This window comes from Vicia villosa, linkage group LG2 (genome assembly GCF_029867415.1).
Source record: "Vicia villosa cultivar HV-30 ecotype Madison, WI linkage group LG2, Vvil1.0, whole genome shotgun sequence".
NCBI lineage: Eukaryota > Viridiplantae > Streptophyta > Magnoliopsida > Fabales > Fabaceae > Vicia > Vicia villosa.
The window spans coordinates 171,058,380-171,078,225 of record NC_081181.1 but is presented as its reverse complement, the minus strand read 5'-3'; the positions used below and the strand labels follow the sequence as shown (position 1 = coordinate 171,078,225).

Below are 19,846 nucleotides of genomic sequence, written 5' to 3'. Positions count from 1 at the left end.
TAGTGTTGTGTATTTTAATTTGAATCTAACAATTTATCATTTATCATGTGTATGATATTTTAATTAATAATACTTTGTTTGTGTATAATAATTATTTTAAAATCACAAATAAATAAAAGAAAAAATAATTAATCACTTTATCTAAATATAAGTATAATAAAAAACTTTTTTTTTTCATAGGAAAAGTAGTCTAATAATTGAGATACATATTTCTTAATAGTAAAAAAAAAAATTAAAATTATGAATTAAGTAAATACAAAAGGAATTTTTTTTTTTAAGACAACTTTTCTACCCATCACAAAAAATTGGGTACTGTACATTCCACCCATATGATTGTATCATTTAATTTTATCTTATTTAATTTATTATTAAATAGTATATTTTTTAGTTATTTCCAAAGTATTTTACACTAAGGGTAACACTACCCTCAGTGTAAGATACTTTTGGGTAGATAATAATTCAATTTTTTTGATAGATAGGAGGATAATAATTCAATTTTTTTTGATAGATAGGAGGGCTTAAGCCCAAAGAAAGAAAAACTGCAACAAAACAAAACTACCCTAACAATGAAAAAGTGAAATTTAAAAACGTTTATTTTTATTAAATTTTTTATTAATCGAGAACAATGGCATAAAACAGCGTTTAGAAAAAGCCATGCTATGAAACAAACAACACCCTTTTATAAATTACTTTTTATTTTTCCTATGCGTTGGGAATAACTTTTCATTATTCTCTCGCTCGCTATCTTCAAATCCTTCCATTTCCATGAACCTTCTCCTTTCGCTTCAACAAACGATTAGGTAGTAAGAATCACACCTTACCGTTCATTTTCTGTTTGCATTCCCCTGTTTTATTTGGATCCGGTTGCATTTTATCTGCAAATTTTTCGTTTTGATTTTTCCCTTTTTGACTGTGGTGTGCGATTTTTATTTTATTTTATTTTATTATTTTTCTAGTTTTTTAGCGGAGATTTTTCATGATAGCGTTCAAAGTTGGTGTGGTTTGTGTTTGTTTTGATTGTGTGGTTATAGAACAAGTGGTTTTGGCATGATTCGTGAATTTCATGTATTTGTGTTGTGTAGTTGTTATATGCTTATGTAGCATCAAAACTTCTGATTGAAGTTGCGTGACACTGATGATAACACTGTAATGTAACGTGAAGTTACATTTCTTCTCGTATATTTTTGAAAATCATTATTGGCGTCTATGTATCAGTGTTACTAGTGTCGTGTCCAGTGTTCTGTTAGTGTCTGTTCTTTTGTAGTGTATGAGTTGAACAAGGTACTAGTTTGTGCGTGTTGTTGAAGATTTGAAGGGATATAAAGATATCTAGAGATTGCTGTTCTAGAGTATTTTCCTTGAATGAGGAGAGGATTAGTGAGTTTATAGCGGGATAAAAGATTCTGTTCTCACTGTTTTTATTAGTCTTTGAGTAGTGCTTCAGTTTATTTATCTAGTCGTTGCATTTGTTTCATCTGTCGATTACATATTTTTGTGCATAGTGCGTGTTTATAGACAGAAACACCGTATTTATTATTCGTAGTGGTGTCAATCGGGGATCATGGAAAAATGCAAGTTGTTCAAATTTCGTTACGCCGTGGTGCAATAGCCAGTGCTGCTAATTGACAACATATTTTACTCAGAGTAGTCAATCCTGGATAGCGGGCAGAGCGGTCGACCCTATAAATGAGATAGCGGGATAGATCCTGCCAATTGTGTTTTAAGTCTATTAGCGCCTTTCGTGTGTGCACGTGACTTCGAGAAATTATTCGAATTTGTGTCTGAGAGATTGATTGAATTTCACTGTGACTAGAGTGGGAATGTTTTTTCAGGAGTTGAATAACTTGCTTATCCAACTTTAAAAGTTGGTATTGGATCAAAGAATAAGAACAACAACTTATCTGCAATCAGGTTGTTTGATTATAGATGTAATTGAAAGTTTTTCACGTCCTTTGAATTTTTAAATTTCTGATGCAAACTCTCTTAAACAATGATTTATGCTAATAGTTGAAGGTGAAAGGCGCCCACAAGGCATTAGTAGGTTTTAGGGCCTATTTGAGAAAACTTATGGAAGCAACTTATGAATTCAATCTGGGCTGTAGCTTTTTTACTGGCTATCTTGCTAATTCGTATATTTTATCCAGTTAACTTAATATTTTTCTTCAAATTTTCGCAGGTTTTACTAAGGTTTAGCCTGTACTTGAAGCATATTACGTAGTTTTGCTTCGAGAGAATGGGTTATATCGGGTCTCATGGTGTTGCAGCTCTGCATAGATACAAATATAGTGGTGTAGATCATTCCTATGTGGCAAAATATATACTACAACCCTTCTGGACTCGCTTTGTTCATTTTTTTCCCCTATGGATGCCGTGAGTACTTTTTTTCTTTTCAAACTAAGTTGTTATTCTTTTTGCTATAACTTAATTATTTTATATTAAAATAGATGTTTTGCATTTTCTGACTCTTACCACACACAAACATTTGTGGAGACAATACTACTATTTACTCTTCTGTTGATACAATAGTTTCATTATTCGGCAATCTTATTTTTTAATTTCTTAATTTACTAACTTATACCTTTTTCTGTTGTTTTTAATCCTCATTATTGGGCGTTTTGGCATTCTTTGATATTTTGCAGTCCAAACATGGTACTCATTTGCTTCCTTTATTTTTGTAGTATCATTTTTTATTGTTACTCTTGTTATGGTCATAATCTATATTTCCTTGGCACTGATATTTCTTAAATTGTTTGGTTCCAGATAACGCTGATGGGCTTTATGTTCTTATTATTGTCTGCAACGCTTGGCTATGTGAGTGGAATCCAAGTCCATTAGTTTTCCTGATTCATAAATTGGAAAACACAATAGTGATAGTTTTCTAATGCCTCATATTAATTTTCATTTTTCCATATGATATATGATATGAATTGAAATCTGCAATTTTTTGAAACAAATATAAGAAATAAATCTTCAAGGTTGCTGGTTAAGTTCATGGTTTATTGAGATTTTCTTTAGTGGAAGTGTTCAGTACATAGCTGCGAAAGGGAATTTGGATATAGTGAATGGCTTTGTTGAAACAGTAATTTTTTGATCGATTATACTGAAATCTATTTATTTATTCAGGTATACTCACCTCATTTGGACTCACCTCCTCCAAGATGGGTTCATTTTGCACATGGGCTACTTTTGTTTTTGTACCAGGTTTGTTAAATTATCATATTATGGTACCAATCTCTTTATGGTAACCAATTCTGGTAAATTTAATTTCTGAATATATTTTTGATCTTTGAAAAAGAAGTCTTTTGACATTAATTCTTATTTATTTATTCTTTTATTTTTAGTTCCTACAGTTAAAGAAATAGCGTGCAGTGCTTTAGCCTTTTTTTTTGTTGCGCAAGACTCCCACTATCTGGAAATCACATTGGACTCTATCTGAGTCAATCTGAAGCTTTTTCAGCGCCTATTTTTAATTCTCACCAAGGACTTAAATCATGCTTTTAACACCTAAAACACACTATTTATGTTAAGCATTCTTTTGATTATTGTTTCCTTTATGTATGTGTGTTTACTTATATGTAGACATTTGATGCTGTTGATGGGAAGCAAGCTAGACGGACAAATTCTTCAAGTCCATTGGGGGAGCTGTTTGATCATGGTCATTTTCCTTCACCATGTTTTACATTCTATTAATTTTCATCACGTATACCTGTATGTCATTAATAGAGATATTTTCAACTATATTGCAGGGTGTGATGCACTTGCTTGTACAGTATGTCTCTTTTAGCTTTTTGGCTATTGTTTTCAAACCATTAAAAGCAAATAAAGACAGTCATCTATTAGAACTACTTTTCAGTTTGAAGCACTGGCTTTTGGGAGCACATCCATGTGTGGAAGAAGTACTTTCTGGTGGTGGTTAATATCTGCAATTACATTTTATCTTGCAACCTGGGAGCAGTAAGTTATCACGATCAATTAATATTTAGTACAATTAATCTTTTTCCAATAACAATAGTTTTAAGCTATTATTACAAAAGTAGCTTATATGATAAGCGCTTAATTAAGGTGTGTATCTAAATAGGGTCTGATTATTTCATGTTGCACTCTGTGGAGCATAGGAATTTTTTTAACTATCCTTTCTATCAAATAAAGGATGGTTCTAACTTAGTTGGAGCAATCACTACGAAAAATGATCATCTGTTTTTGTCTTGTTTATAGTGTCGTATTTGAGTGAAATGTATCTGATTCTCTATCATGCATCTATTGCACCGGCAATTTGGCATGATTATATACTTTAATACCATAATCTATGTATACTTTTAGACATTATTGTGATATTGATTTTCTTTTAAATGTTGTTGTGGATGCAGCTATTTCACCAATACACTTATACTGCCTGTTGTAAATGGACCTACAGAGGGTCTTATGATAATATACTTTGCTCACTTTTTCACTGCTTTCGTCGGTACGTCCTTTCTTTGAGTTTTTGTTATTATGTTATACATGCTTAAAATCTAATGCATATTGTTACTAACTATTTTTCCACAGGTGCTGAGTGGTGGGCCCAGCAATTTGGAAAGTCTTTGCCTTTTTTGAATTGGTTGCCGGTTCTTGCTGGTAAGATTCTCCATCTTTATGTTGTGTTCTTCCTATATTTGGTACAAAGCCTTACATTTCTCTTTTCTCTAATACTATTTCCAATAATTGTTATACCTGTACCGAGTTTCATATCTCGAAAGTGTTTTTTTGGCATGTGCAGACAATTTTTTGTTCATTTAATTTTTTATTACATGAGAAATATTAAATTTATTGTACAATTCCTCATTTTCTACCGAACTCTTGATTTTCTATGGTTTTCATTTTTATTTATAAAATAAAATGCTACAATTTTTTCTCACTCTAGTTACTGTTTTTGAAGTTTTGTTTAGGAAGCATTGAAACTATTTTTTTGTTTTCATTGTTTTCTATGCATAACTTTGAAAAAAGGAAAGAGTGAGCAAAGTAGTAGTATATTTGTAATTAAAAGTGAAAATAATAATTAAAAACAACTTTTTTCCATAACCTTGAAAGAATAAGATGAAGGCTGTGAGTTTTGGATAACATATTTAGTGTTTCTTATACTTTTCCAGTATGAGTTGGGCCACACAACCTTTAAGGGATATAGTATAGCTTAACTTGAAAGCAATTATTGGTATATTTGTACGTAGTTAATCTTACTGTTGTGTAAGTTCTTGATGAATTGCTGCTTGATTTTAATATTTTCTTTCTGGATTTCAGATGTCCCAACATTCACAGCTATATTGTGTTTGATGATAACTTTTGGTGTTATACCCACAGTCGCGTTCAAGTATGTATAGCTAAAATTATTGATCTTTAATCTTTTACTAGCATGCACATGCACACTATTTTCCAACTCTTAAACCAGAGATAATTTCTTTTATCTTGACTTTTGATTACCTCCTTCGTTTAATGTTTAGTGTCATATTAGAAAAATATAAAAATTCAAAAAAAAGTCTTTATATTTTTAATGTAAAATTAATTATTATATTCCAATTCTACCCTCAAATTACTACTACGTGCATCACTCTTAAGTCCATCACAGTCTACTATGCATTTATGACAATGGTTAGTACGGATAATTTTCTAAAATAGTTACACTTTTCATTTTTTTACGACTTGTATGTGTGATAAAACCTAAAATGACACTTAATATGGGATGAAAGAAGTACTGCATATGCTATTAGCATTTAATGGACCCAAATTTTGGATCTAAGTTAACATCTGCAAAATGCCACACCATTAGGGCACAAGTTAAAGAACTCAAATAGATATTCATCTCAAAAGACATGCATTCAAATCATTTAAGTTTTAAAAGTTGTATTTTCCAATATAAAAATTTTACTTTTGTATTCCTTAACACGTACCCTTAGGGCACAACTTAATAGTCTTTAGAGTACCTTAGGCGATCTTGTATGATTATTTCCTGATTTCATTAACTTTCTTTACTTGTTTCCGTAATTGTACTGCATATGATTGTAGTATCACACTATAATACATCATATCAATTATATGTCCTATTATTGAGTCTATATTCCCCATTTCATTCGATTTCTCTTTCCCTTTCCTAAAATCAATAGTTTCAAAATTTCTTCTTCTCTATACTAAATATAAAGGCAAAACATGAGTTTGGTGTAGCCTATTTTTGTTCCAATTATTCCCTTTTCAGTTGTTTTTAATCTCAACATCTCTTTTCCTAACGGTTCTATATGGCAGTTTGCATATCTTTTTTACTCCATTTTTTATTATTTTATAAATAATTAAAATTAAATAAAAAATAAACACACAAATAATACCGTTTTTATTTTCACCCACATACCCATTAAAAAAAGCGGACAGACAGGCACGCGAGTGCCCGTCTGGACGCTAGTATAGATTAATACAATTCTTTGTGAAAGTATCTTGCTAAAGTATTCTAAAATGTTGTACTCTTTGTTTGTGTACTTTTTTAGCCCAAAATTTTCTTGCCTTGTCAAATTATCGCACTATTCTCCATGACTGTGCTCAGCCTTAGTTCTAATCTCAGAGTTGTGGGGGTTTTCAACTATTATTTTGGTATTTGAAGCTTCCAAATGTAGTTTGGACCTTGTTGTACTTGATTGCTTAAGAAATTTCTGTCTAGTGGATGGTCATGCTAGCCTTCTCATTGACGACTCCGACTTTTGGATCATGTTTTTATAGAGTCCACTATACACATGTGTGCATGTGTGTTATTTTCTGTTTTTAAGGGTTTATTTATAAGAAGCTTAAAGCCTTATAAGTTTTAGCTTGAGGACAAATGTTTAAAATTAGGAAAACTAATAAATAGTAGATTGCTATCTTTGTTGCTTCTTAGAATCTTTTCAAGTATCATAAATGATATCTTAATAAGTTTCTACATTTTTTGGATAAAGTCAGAATTGGGGCTGCCATATGTCAGATTTTTGGCTCTACGCCATGGTTTGCTATCCGCCATCGATAGACTGCTTGTTAGTCAGTTTGGTCTTCAAATGTGTTTTTCTTTAATTAGTTTGGTTCTTGAATGTGTCTTTCATTAGTCAGTTTGACATACTTCATTCTTATTGTTATATTCATTTAGTGATATTTTTTGTATGTGTAGACAACTATATCTTAAATGACCCTTGTTTCATTTACTGTTTTCTAAGTTATTTGATGAAGGTCTTTTCAAATGTCAAAATTATTATCTATTGGTTCCGTGCAGTGTTATTAATGTTTCTAAGGTTGTGAAGTCAAGAAATGGAAGTGTAGCTCTTGCATTGGCAATGGTAACTACTTTTCATATTGGAATTCATCCATATAATCTGGTTGCTTTATTGATAATTCTTTTTTTTTGTGTGTGCAGCTTTACCCATTTGTTGTCCTTGTCGGAGGAGTGCTTTTGTGGTATAGCTCAACTCAAGACGCGTCATTTTTGTTTGGAAGATATGCACATTCCATTATTCTTGTGTGTATTATACTATTAGCTGAAATCTTGAGTGATTTGGTGCAGGGATTATTTGTCACCATCTGATATCATAGCCAATTATCCACATTTAGTTGTTATGGGAACAGGACTTACTTTTGGATATCTTGTGGTAAGATAGCTATGTCTTGAATCCGTAAAACTGTTGGTTTTTGTAAGATAGCTTCTAGTGTTGAGGTAGGCTAAGACCCTGTTTGGATAAACAATTTTATTAAATATTTATTGCATAGAAGCTTTTTATATAAGTTTGTATTTATAAAGTATTTCTATGACTTAATATAAAATAAAGTCAAATGGTCATCATAAACTATATCATGAAGAGCTTATGGAAATAAGCTGAAACAGATCCTTAATCAATTTCTTAGCTAAATTGTAGTTTCTTTATTCCTTGAGCATACACTCTAAACTCCTTATATTATGACTTTTACTGAGGGAAGGTTAATTTTGCAGGGAAGGATGATTTTGTCTCACTTATGTGATGAGCCAAAAGGCTTGAAAACTGGAATGTGCATGGTATTAAGCTGTTTTATTTGAATATTACTCTCAATTTTCTAAGATGCATTATTTTATCATATTTGATTATTGTCCCTCAATAATTCGATATCATAGGGCAAATAATTTCATACATTTTCCGCAATCTTCTTCACTTCTATTCAAGTGATTAATTATTTATGTTTGTTACACAAAGATAATTGATGTAAGCATTATTCATTTTACACAGTCTCTCATGTATCTCCCACTCGCGATTGCTAACGCACTTGCATCAAAGCTAAACGATGGGTATGTACTATGTACTGTGACTTTGCATTCTCAGTTTCTCTGATTGACATGGTTTAATGTTGATTAATTTGTTACTGTTACCCCTATCTTATTTGAATTTGTTTGATATATTTTCGGCAGGGTTCCTATAGTTAATGAGAGACTAGTTCTTCTTGGTTACTTTGTATTTACAGGTACACCTACCTTTTTCTGTTTTGCAAGAAAAGGCAATACTTATCTTACTCAACTCTTTAAAATTGGAGTTAAATTTTGTTTTTGGTTTATAATTGAGATGGAAAACTTATATATTTTATAACTTTTATTTCTCTTGCTTGATAATTCTGTTTCTGCAAATACAGCATCACTTTACTTGCATTTCGCGACGTCTGTCATTCGTGAAATTACCAATGCACTGGGAATATATTGCTTCAGGTAAGTTAACTAGCATTATATTAGTTTATTCGTTGGTGTCTTTAGTTTATTATCGGACACGTCGACACCGGTAATTATTTGAACAAATGAATAACACTAGACACGCTTTCGTTCAAAGGTGAGTGCTACAGGGTGGATTACTATTTTGTTTTAGGTCTTTATTAAGAACTGTCTTCTGACTCAAAGTGTCTTACCTTTTGTAAAAATTGCAGGATAACTAGGAAGGAAGCTTGAATCTATCCATGATTTGATTTAGGTATATTGGCCTTTTATAATTCATTGCTTGAGTTTTTGGATTCTTTATTTCTAAATTGTCAATTTCAATTTATAATGGATTCACTTTTGTGTGAATCAAAAGTGATCCTAGACATGTAATTCACAAATTTTTGTGATTTCAGCTTGCAAGTGAAGAAAACTACTGGCAAGGTTTATGTCAATACTAATTTTGCTGCATGGATTTTTTCAATATGTATTGATTCTTAGATAGGCTAGGAGATCTATTTATGGAAACTTAACTGTTCCACCATTATGAATATTAATGTTAGTTTCAAGTATTGATTCTATGAATACTCTTTTGGATAGATTTTTTTAATGTAATTTTTCATTTTGCTTCCTTAAGCTCATAGGAGTGAATAGTGATATTGCCTTCTTTTGGAGCTTTTAGGGTTTTCTTCAATATTTTTTAGTTGAATTTTACATTTTTATTATAGTTAAAATACTCTCTTTGTTTTGATTCACTATAAATTTACCAATTATAAAATGTGGGATTATATAATACAAATTTAAGGGAGATTTTCATTTTTTTTTGTGTTTGGATTAAAGATTTTAATGAAAAAAAGTAATATTAAGAGAATTTAAAATAATTTAGTTAAAATCTATCATTTGCATAAAAAATAATTTGAAGTATTTGGTCTGGATTAAATTTAAAAAATTTCAAATGATATTTGTAATATATTTAATTTTAATGTCAACTTGATTCTCATTTTTTGGAAATTTTAAATTGACATAAAGAATTTCAAAAGAATTGCAACTTGGTTCATGGTTTTTTGTTTCAATGACAAGTAGATATATATTAATAAAATAAAACAGCTGAGCTAACAGCTTATATAGTTATATGTTTAAAATTTTAAATTTTACTAAATTTTTTAAAATTTATAAAAATAATCTAAAAAATTTAACAATAAATTATTTATCCCAACAAAATAATTTAAAAATTAAAAAAACTGAATTGAAATATTTGAATTATCTATAGTTTTAAGTTTTCTAAAATTTCTTCTAACCAAGCGCAATGATAATTCTGTGGTTCAACTATTCTTTAGAAAATTTATTAAAACTATTTCCAGAAAATCTATAATAATTATCGCATTTTACAATATTAAATAAAAAATTAAAATTTGAAATTTAGATGTTTTAAAACCGATGAAAACTCAAAACCAAATGGCAATTAATTTTATCTTAGAATGAAATGAGTTTTTGCCTCAATCTCTCTAATTTATTTATGTTGAATTATTATTATGATTGTATCTCCAATTCTTTTGTCATTTTATTGATTTATTATATATTATTCTTTTTATTTAGTTTACTTTTTTGTTTCGTCATACAGAGGTAGTTCTAATTTAATTTGCCACTATATTCTATGTATTCACAGATAGAAAATGTTTCAAAAAAACAAGAAAAAGAAATGTGTTTTCAAGGATAAAATTGTGCAGTCTCACCAAAATTGATAACTATTTTTTGAGTTAACCTTATATTATGATACAAATTGTATATAGTTTCAAATGGCCCTCTCTAACCATTTTGGCAATGATAGTGAAGACTTCATTCCCATTCTAGTAAGAAAAACAGAATACAACATGTGGAGCAAGAACATGAAACATCCACTATTCAACAATACCTGAAAATCAAAACAACATATGATGTTTCAATGTCTCAAGAAATGTAAATCAATAGAAAGAAAGACCCTCTTAGAGAACATACCAAGGTTCCAAATAGGGTATATATGAAGTTCATTGAAGGAATAGAATTTACACCGGCCGCAACGAGCACAAATGTAAGAGAAGCATGAATGTTAATTGTGATCTACAAGAAGAAAATGAAAACGAATGTCAGCAGTTTTGTTGTATAAGTACATGTTTGGATTGATGGAGAGTTTGGCAAGATCACACTGGCGACGGGATTTTAGTGTTGATTTTGTTATGATCGCGGTGGCACACTGATTATGTCAAAGTCGTTGACAATCCAAACATGAACCAAGATGAATGAAAATTTGGGAGATAAAATTGTGGAATGTTACCAAAGCTAGTATATTTTCCCTTATCAAGAAAGACGTAATCAAGACGAAGCCAACTGCGCCGAGTGATCTTACCTGTAAAACATGACTAAGGTTACATTACGGAAAATTTGCTAAATTTTTTGATTAAAATAGGTTTAAGTTTGATGCAAAAGGTGACAAATATTACGATTGTGCACACAAAAATTGACTGGCTCCAACTGGCTTCCAACCTGATAAGATGCAGAAAGACAGTTACAAAATCAATTCATTTAACATCAATTTTTATGGTTGCAGAACTAAGCGCACACTTAGCTTATTTCAACTTAAAATAATCAATAGTTCACAATTTCTATCTTTGCAAGAATAAGAAAACATTTTGCAATCTTGCTATAGAAATGTGCATACTATTAAAAGTTGTGCATAAAGAAATATATTTCATACCTCCATAGAGTGCCCATTGTGTAACCGACTATACCATGCTTAAGCTGCACGAAAGAAATATTCACAAAATCAAGTAATTTATAGGAAGTTTTGCTACGGAATACAAACTAGGCACAAATATTTACCACAGAAGGAAGAAGAAGAGAGTTTATTCTTTTTCATCAACAAAATTATTGAGTATAAAGACATTAATAAAAATAACCAACAACTAGACGGGAAACAAATAATCAAGAGTCTTATAGTCGCCTAGCTCAGAAAATCGATGAAGTTAAAAGGTAAGCTCACCAGATAGGTTAGAGCTTTGACTGGACCAGATAGGACAAACAAAAGTATAGTTGTTGCAACCTACAACAAGAACAAAAAAAATTCTGATAATGAAACAATAACTATTCAAGAATTATCTATTGCATTCAGTGAAGCAATTAGCAAGTCTAACCAGAGTTTTCCTTCCAGCGTCAATACCCCATCTCATTGAGGATATCACTATCGGCAGCGAGAAGAAACAACTGAAGTAATTCTGCATCCAGATAGCAAAAGAAAAAGGCAAATAGTGAGGTCGAAAAATGTGAAACACCTAAAACATGAAATGATTATTGTCTATCACTATCACCCATTTTTGTTCTTACCCATTATTCTACTTTTTTTGACAAACTTTGCACACAAACAAATATTCAATTTTAGTTAGAGGCAACCGATTTTCAATCCTAAAATAAAACCCACAGCAAGCAACCCGTGGAGTCACATATTCAGTGAAATCAAAACTATAGTTCTAAATTACAATCCACAACTGCAGTTGTAGCTGCAATATGAACAGTAATTTTTTGGTTTCCGCAGCAACATCACAATTGTAAATGCAGCTGCATTTGTCAAGGTTTGCAGCGTAATTTCGATCACAAATTAAAACCATAATCAACACTGTCCGTGTGAGATCAGATGGTTTGTATGATAAAACTAAACAAGTCAGTTTCAACAATTCAAATTTCATCAAAGGTCAAGATTGCAACATCGGTTAGCTTTATAATAACAACAACAACCAAGCCTTATCCCACTAAGTGGGGTTGACTATATGGATCAATAACTTCTCTTATAATTTTTCTAGGTCTTCCTCTGCCTCTAATTGTTTGACTTCTCTCCATCCGATCTATTCTCCTTATCACGGAATCTAACAGGTCTTCTCTCTACACACCAAAACCACCTAAGTCTATTTTCCACCGTCTTTTTTACCTCATTTCTTCTACACTTACTTTATTCTCGTGTTGATTTTTAACTGCCCAACATTCTATCCCGTACAACTTCTGTCAGCTTTGCCCCCAGCAAACCCACTTCCGAAAACCCATTACTCTACTTTCTTAGCCAAACTTTACTAACAAACAAAGATCAAATTTTTATCAGAGCCACAACCAATATTCAACCAAAAAGAATACAAACCCATTACTCTAATTCCTTAACCAAGCAAGCCTATACAAAAACATAAGAGCAAAATTTTGATTCTAAATAACAAACCTCAATAGCAAGTGAATTGCTAGACAAAACCACATAAAGATGCAATTACTGTTATATCTAATCAATTTCAACCAAAGATAACACAAACCCATCATTCCAAATCCTTAACCAAACAAACCTATACAAAAAAAAAACCCAAATTTTGATTCTTAACAACAAACCTCAATGGCAAGAGAATTGCTCAAGAAATAGACCAAACCAGTGAGTGCAGCAAACATGGAACACTCAACCAGCTGCAGTGTTTTCTGATACACTTCTCCTTTTGGCGATAAGTCCTGAATTTGTTCATCGTTGCTGAAAAGTGGTAATTCAATGTTTGAAACCCTTTGAATGGGGAATGAAAGGGAGGAAGGTTGGGGTTTGAGTTTGAGAGGAAGCTTTTGTGGGGGAGATGGTGGAGGAGAAAGAAAGTGCGGTTGGAGAGAGAAAGTGTGGAGGAGATTTGGTTTGGAAATGGAGAAGAAGGAAGAATGGTGTTGATGAGTTTTCAGTGGAATCATGGAGAACAAGATTTTAAGGTCGTGTTTGGTTCAATCGAAAAATAAGTATCGTAGAATTTTCTGTTTTTTTGTCAAAATATGTAGCGACAAAAAAATATTTTAAAACCATCTTTCAAGGTTTTTATATAAAAAAAAAATACTGAATATTTCATTACACCCCTTAATTTCTTAGGTATTTGACAAAATTTTAATAATGTCCCTAACTTCCATACCGAAAACATTTTTTCTTAAATTTGTTTTTTTTTATATATATTTACGGAACGTGTTAAAAACATAATTATCGTAGATGTACCTATGGAATATTTTGCTATATTTTCAAATCAAATACATTTCACTCAAAAACTCAATGAGCATAAAATTATAGTAAATGAAAGTAATGCAATTTAAAGGCAATAGAAAATAGTATCCAAAAGAATACATCGAATAAATCATCGATCATAATGTCAAATACATAATCAAAGTAACGCATATAGATAAAATCAAAATACAGATATCAAAAAAATCACAGGCATCACTACTGTGTGCCGGACAACTTCCTCCGTCTCTCCTCTGCCTCTGATCTCACCTCTGCGTCCACCATGTCGTTTGCTGGCTACTCTGCCTCTGTCGTCAAGTGCTCCACCTGTCTTGACAGGATGTCGACGGTACAAAGATGCCTGCTCTATCACCCTAATGATATCATCCAATACACGTCTGCCATCAGACCCTTCAGGAAAGAAACCATCGACAATGCTTGTCCGCTCTATGTCAGCTATCTGACGACACCGAGTAAGAACATCGTCAGTATGGTCCATCTGAGACTGATGAGTCCATAAAATCTCCTCGTGGGCTGGTTTGGATGGTGATCCCGGTGTAGTAGGGATCATGTATGGGTAGAGCTATCAAATGGGTTGGCCCGACCCAACCCGCTTTGGCCTGGTGGGACAATGTGTTTAAATGGGCTAGGCCGGCCCGACCCGGTTGCTTAATGGGCTACATAAAATGAGTCAGACCAATTTTTCAAAGGTTTGTGCGGCTCGATGGGCCCAATGGGCCGAGCGCAGCTCTATGTATGAGTGTGACAACCTGGACTACCAGGTGATGTACCCGTCGACGCAACTCCAATCTCTCTCTGATATGGTTGTCCGAGCCTTGGCAGGAACCATGAGATGCTCCTAGTTTGCAAAGACCTCATCTATCTCCTAACGGGTCATTAAGCTAGTAACGGAGACAAGAGGGTCGTGTGGTATCATTTGAACGTACCCGATCTACCGCATGTCGCACTCCGGAAGATAACGAACAATGATGGTCGAAATGGCAGCCAACCATCCAGAATATAGGGCGATGTCATAAAACGGAACAGTCTCACGGTGAGTAGCATAACAGTTGTATCAGACGTCCTCAGCAGCCATGCGATCAAGATAGAGCCTATATGGATCCAGTACCTAATAGAAGGATATAAGATTGTTACCACTAATAGTGAATAGCTGCCTGCGACAATCCTGGTCTTTCACAAGCATCCCTCTCCAAGAAAACAAATCTACCTACGTAGATGCACATACGAAAAACTTCCTTAGATGTATCCATGCAACTACCTAACTTTTCAAAATTTTGGGTTTGTTCCATAGGTGCATCTACAGAATGACCTAACATTTCATATGTTCCGTAGATGCATCTACCAAAGGCTCTGCAACTTCAGAAACGCAAAAATTGAAAAAATCAATTTTCACCCCCTAATCTCATTTCTACACATCAAACACTACCTACATTGTCTCTAAACTATGTTTCTAAAAGTAACTAATGCTTTCTACACCTAAAAACCTACTCAATCTCTATTACGGTAAATACTCTAAAATAACTCAAAAGTTCGAAAACTTACTGATTAAATTGAGTTTTGCAGTTGTTGGAATGTGTTGATCGTTAATGTTGACGTTAGCGGCCAAACTCGAGAGAAAAAATAGCTTTGGTGGAAGTTTGAATTTTGAGTTGAGAGAGTTTGGAAGTTTGAGAAGATTAAAAATGAAGAATGAGGGAGGAGAAGAGTCTGACTTGAATATAACATCAAATGCTTCCGTAGATATATATCTCAGAAAGTCTTTCGTAGGTACATCTACGGATAAAACAACTTTAAGGAAAAATAATAATGCTTCCGGAGGTACATCTCAGAAATAGGAGGCATTTTAGGCAACACACAAACCCATAGGATGGGATAAGAGATTTTCAAAAAATATAGCAGTTAAAAGATAAAAACTTATATTTGATTTGTAGGACTAACAACTCTCAATTTCATACCAACTAAATCTTTAAAATTTTATTTTGCGAACTGGATTTTAGAGAGAAAAATACAATTCTTTTCCCTTTTTAAATTAAAAAATGTATGATTGAGATAGAAGTCAAATTCAACAAATAAGTTAGGTGTAAACATAAAAGCTCAAAAAAGGAGTATAAAGCCAAACTTCTTTTCATTAATTTCAATACAAGGGACATGTAATTAGTACTTCTCATATAGCTTCCACACATAAAAGACAATGAAACAACATTTTGGAAAAGACTAAAAAAACACACAAAGAAACCTACTCTCTCTTATTGATTATGTTTCACAATCATAAAGAGAACTAGAAAAAGCAAAGTTACAATAACAAAAAAAAGCAATGAGCTAGAGATCATGTCATGTCATGAGCTAAATATATGATATCCAAAGCATATACTTGTGCTTGGTTTTATTAATTAGGTCATTACTTGTATCTTCATATGGTTTCATCCAATGCTAAGATGGTGCTAAGATTCATTGGATTCATATATGCCTTAGAGCCAGCCATAATATCATTGACAATAAGCTTGTTGGCCTTTTCAGATGGATGAAATGCATCCCAAAATGCATACTCATCTCTATTGGAACACAAGTTTGAAAGTGGTGTGCATAGACCTATTCCATTGTTTGGTCCTTGTCCACAACATGCTATTTTTGATGTTTTGAAACCATATTGTCCCGGGTTGTTTACGAAATTCAGATGAGTTTTTCCTGTGTTAGCTGCAATGAAAACATCTCTACCAAGTTTCCTGTTGAGTGCTAGTAACATGCTTTCAAGTTGAGGGTTAAACAATGATGAAGCTCTTTGTATCTCAGTTGAACATTCTCCATTTCTTCCGCGTTGAGCGATTTCTGAAGGAACACATCCCATTGGTCCTGTTCCTGTCACAAGAACTCTTCTAGCTCCCAAATCATACAGTTTCTGTAACAACAAACCATATTTAACTTACATGCACTAACACAAACACACACCAGACACGACACTGATACTAACACGTTGACAACAGTAATAATTTTAAGGTGGTGTTACCTGCAAAAGTTTTTTGTACTCAGAAATGAGAAACTTGACATATTGAGGTAATGGATACTGACGAGACCTTGCGGAATAAGGAACCAAATAGTAATTATTTACAAAATCATTACCACCAACAGTGATTAGAACAAGTGCTTGATTCACACGAGCTTTTGCTTGTGATGCTCCAATAAGCGCGCTTAATCTATTTTGATACTCTTGAAAATACTCATATTGTCTATACATTCTTATAATGTTAACCTGCAAAATTGTATGTATATTAATATCAATGTAGATACATAATGAAATTATCAATGAAATAAAGAAAAAAGATATTGATTACAAATTGAATTCCAGTGTCATTGAGTATTCCAATTCCAGCAGAAGCAAAATTAGCTCCAACAAGAAGCTTTGGTCCTCTTAATTCAGGGCTTAAATATGGAAATGTTGCTTCTGCACCAAGTCTCTGACCTGAAACAATAATTCTATTATAGTTAAGATACATAAATCAATAAAGGTTAATTATATATAAAAAAAATGAATGAATATTTGAACTTAACTGATAAGATCAGGAATATTGTAACCATTGGAGAATCTACCAGTTGGTCTGTGAGATGGATAATCGATTCCATACGGCGGAGCATCGGCACGGGCAGTTGTAGCCAAGTAATTGTTATTTCCATTATCAACAAGTGAATCTCCAAACACTAAAAATGTTCTTGGAATTGCTTCAACAAATAATATTCCTCCAAAAACTAAAACAACAAAAGCAAAACTTACTGACAATGAAGAATATGCCATTTCAAAACTATATTTGTTGTTTGTTTAGATATTTTTGGATGTGGAAAATTACCTGTGATTTATGTGTTTATATAATGATGAATTATTTCACAGTTTGATTGTGATTCTACTAACATAGGAGGCTCTTTAATAATTGAAGGTTTATTTCTTTTATGTTTTGTTTCTGTAAATGGTGGCAATATGTTAGAAAGATTAAATGTGATTGGTTGGAATCAATAAATAAGTTTCAACTGCAATGGTAGATCATTATGTTTTTCATGCTACTTAATACATGCAGCTTATAATTGTCAACAAGTTATAGTCTTAGTTAGAGTTTTAGAAGTGTTGATCAAATAATTCAGACTGAAAATAAAGTGTTCAACCAAATCATAAATGATAGGCATGCAAAAGCACTTTTTTCTTCTTTTCTGGTATTCCATTTTGACACTTGTTTTTCAAACTTGATGTTATAATTGATTGCACTGTTATGGTTATATATGTGTATACAATCAATTACACACTTATGAAATATCAATAATGGTCCTAGATGAGTAAAAATAATGGTCCTTATTGTCATTGTATTTCACATGTCTTGAATATAAACAATAAAAATATCATATATCTATATAAAATAAATAACAAAATTAATAATCTTACATTAATATTTAACATGAATAAGTAACTTGAAATATGTAAAATGGAGTGCAGTCTTTTTAAGTAGGATGAGATTTCAATGACAATTGTGGCCTTTAGGATGATGTGGTTGAGGCAGTGACCGTAAATGGTGTTAGGCAAATGTGAGAATGATAATGGTTTCTGTCAGATGCTGATAATAGTAAGAAGAGTGTCAAAAAATGTGACACTCATAAATTTAAATAATACTAATAATTTTATTTTTAATAAAAGATATAAAGGTAGTGATTTTAGGCTCAAGTGTTTAATGTGACTTTATAGTCTAGATTTGTAGGTGCTATTAAAGTTTTATTTCTCTTGACCAATTCTCCATTTCTTTTTAGAGGTAAGAGGACATAGAGATGCGAAAGAGAAAAACTTATTTTGAGGATCTACTAGTTTGGCTGGTGGTAGAGAATGTATAATCTTTCTAATTTAAATACTTTTTTTACATTTTTTTTTAATTTTAAAATTTAAAAATTATTCTTAAGGAGAATTTTAAAGTTAAATTAATCTCTTTATTTTTTACTTAAAAATCATATTCATTTGATATGTCTCCATTAGTTCTATCAATATCTTATATTTGCATGATTCTATATTTACCACCTCCTTGAGAGATGCACTATAATTATAAAGAATGGGGAGAATGTTGATCTACGTGATTGCAAGTATAACTGTCAATTGATTATGATGATGACAATTGTCAAGCAGTCTTTAAAGATGACAAATCTATAAGTCAAACAATTTTTGGATGTTAAGAGTTTTGTGTGACAAAAATCAAATGAGGAGTTTATATCAAGTGTCCAGTAAGTTCCTGATGATGTCATCTAGTCGTAAAAATACCTCAAACATCATCAAGTAAGATAATTCAAAGACTAGATGAAGTGATAATCAATGGTTGAATAAGGCAGAAGATCTTAATGTCTGAAAGAGAGAAAGTGAGAAAGCTCGCTTGGTATTGCGCTTAATGTCCTAAAGCCGTTATTTATGTTGTTACATCTGATTGAAAAATTTAAGTAAGATGTCTTGAACATGTTCTGTGACATCATGACGTGTGTACTGCTCATACGACATTATATGATATCTTCAACATTTGGTTAGAAAATCTATTTCAATTCCAGTACAATTAGAAGATTACTTTTGAAATAAGGTTGTTAATCTAAATCAGTTTGAGTTTTTTTTATTAAACCATATACCATATTAGTTGAAGAAGAGTTAATTGAATATGAATTAATTAAAACATTTGGTTTTGATGGAATTTGCATTGAAGAAAATATTTAAATGAATATGCTTTCAAGGAAAATTTGGTTTAGTTTTATTTAACTCAAGATAGTGCTGAAATTGATCTGAGAAGATATTAAAATTTGGTATCCTTTACTTTTGGACTTCTTATTTATATCAAGTAAAGTCAGTATTGAAATGGTTTAATGAAGATTCATAATCCGCTATATGAAGATACATAGAAAGCAAGATGGCAAGCACGATATCCCAGACATTCTGTTTTGTGTTTGCTTGGAGCATGAAATAAATTGAAGTATATCTCTTCCTTTTAAGATTTGTTTTCGTTTCTGTTCTATCAGAGATATAAGTGAGTTAACATGTGTTTTGATTTCAAAAAGATATATTTTTAGCAAGATTTCTTTTGGTGTTATAATTAGTTCAAGAGTTG

At 31.8% G+C, this 19,846-nt stretch overlaps 3 protein-coding genes across 5 annotated transcripts; 1 reads left to right on the top strand and 2 right to left on the bottom strand.

Annotated features, from left to right (window-relative positions):
• Nucleotides 1-643: 643 nt before the first annotated feature.
• Nucleotides 644-9,274, top strand: LOC131652962 (choline/ethanolaminephosphotransferase 1-like). 3 transcript variants are annotated; one of them, XM_058922961.1, is made up of 20 exons: nucleotides 645-800; nucleotides 1,833-1,911; nucleotides 2,177-2,649; nucleotides 2,761-2,811; nucleotides 3,124-3,201; nucleotides 3,580-3,655; nucleotides 3,747-3,769; nucleotides 3,854-3,954; nucleotides 4,368-4,462; nucleotides 4,546-4,614; nucleotides 5,275-5,344; nucleotides 7,256-7,319; nucleotides 7,397-7,437; nucleotides 7,544-7,628; nucleotides 7,967-8,029; nucleotides 8,238-8,296; nucleotides 8,417-8,469; nucleotides 8,635-8,707; nucleotides 8,920-8,963; nucleotides 9,106-9,274. In XM_058922961.1, the coding sequence occupies exons 3-19, from the start codon at nucleotides 2,647-2,649 to the stop codon at nucleotides 8,939-8,941; spliced, it is 1,026 nt and encodes a 341-aa protein (XP_058778944.1). In that variant the 5' UTR covers nucleotides 645-800; nucleotides 1,833-1,911; nucleotides 2,177-2,646; the 3' UTR covers nucleotides 8,942-8,963; nucleotides 9,106-9,274. The 3 variants fall into 3 exon arrangements, with proteins under 3 accessions (XP_058778945.1, XP_058778944.1, XP_058778946.1); XM_058922963.1 differs by lacking the exon at nucleotides 645-800 and having other exon boundaries at nucleotides 838-1,911; nucleotides 2,177-2,370; nucleotides 2,640-2,649; XM_058922962.1 differs by lacking the exon at nucleotides 1,833-1,911 and having other exon boundaries at nucleotides 644-800.
• Nucleotides 9,275-10,365: 1,091 nt separating this feature from the next.
• On the bottom strand, nucleotides 10,366-13,493 carry LOC131647427 (uncharacterized). The gene is made up of 8 exons (XM_058917315.1): nucleotides 13,085-13,493; nucleotides 11,857-11,937; nucleotides 11,706-11,765; nucleotides 11,421-11,464; nucleotides 11,167-11,209; nucleotides 11,001-11,072; nucleotides 10,685-10,786; nucleotides 10,366-10,601 (listed from the first exon to the last, which is right to left on the bottom strand). Exons 1-8 carry the CDS (start codon nucleotides 13,421-13,423, stop codon nucleotides 10,482-10,484), a joined length of 861 nt encoding a protein of 286 aa, XP_058773298.1. The 5' UTR covers nucleotides 13,424-13,493; the 3' UTR covers nucleotides 10,366-10,481.
• A 2,369-nt stretch (nucleotides 13,494-15,862) lies between these two features.
• Nucleotides 15,863-17,550, bottom strand: LOC131652960 (GDSL esterase/lipase At5g33370-like). Its single transcript, XM_058922958.1, has 4 exons — nucleotides 17,286-17,550; nucleotides 17,069-17,196; nucleotides 16,744-16,986; nucleotides 15,863-16,635 (listed from the first exon to the last, which is right to left on the bottom strand). Exons 1-4 carry the CDS (start codon nucleotides 17,524-17,526, stop codon nucleotides 16,150-16,152), a joined length of 1,098 nt encoding a protein of 365 aa, XP_058778941.1. The 5' UTR covers nucleotides 17,527-17,550; the 3' UTR covers nucleotides 15,863-16,149.
• Nucleotides 17,551-19,846: the final 2,296 nt, after the last annotated feature.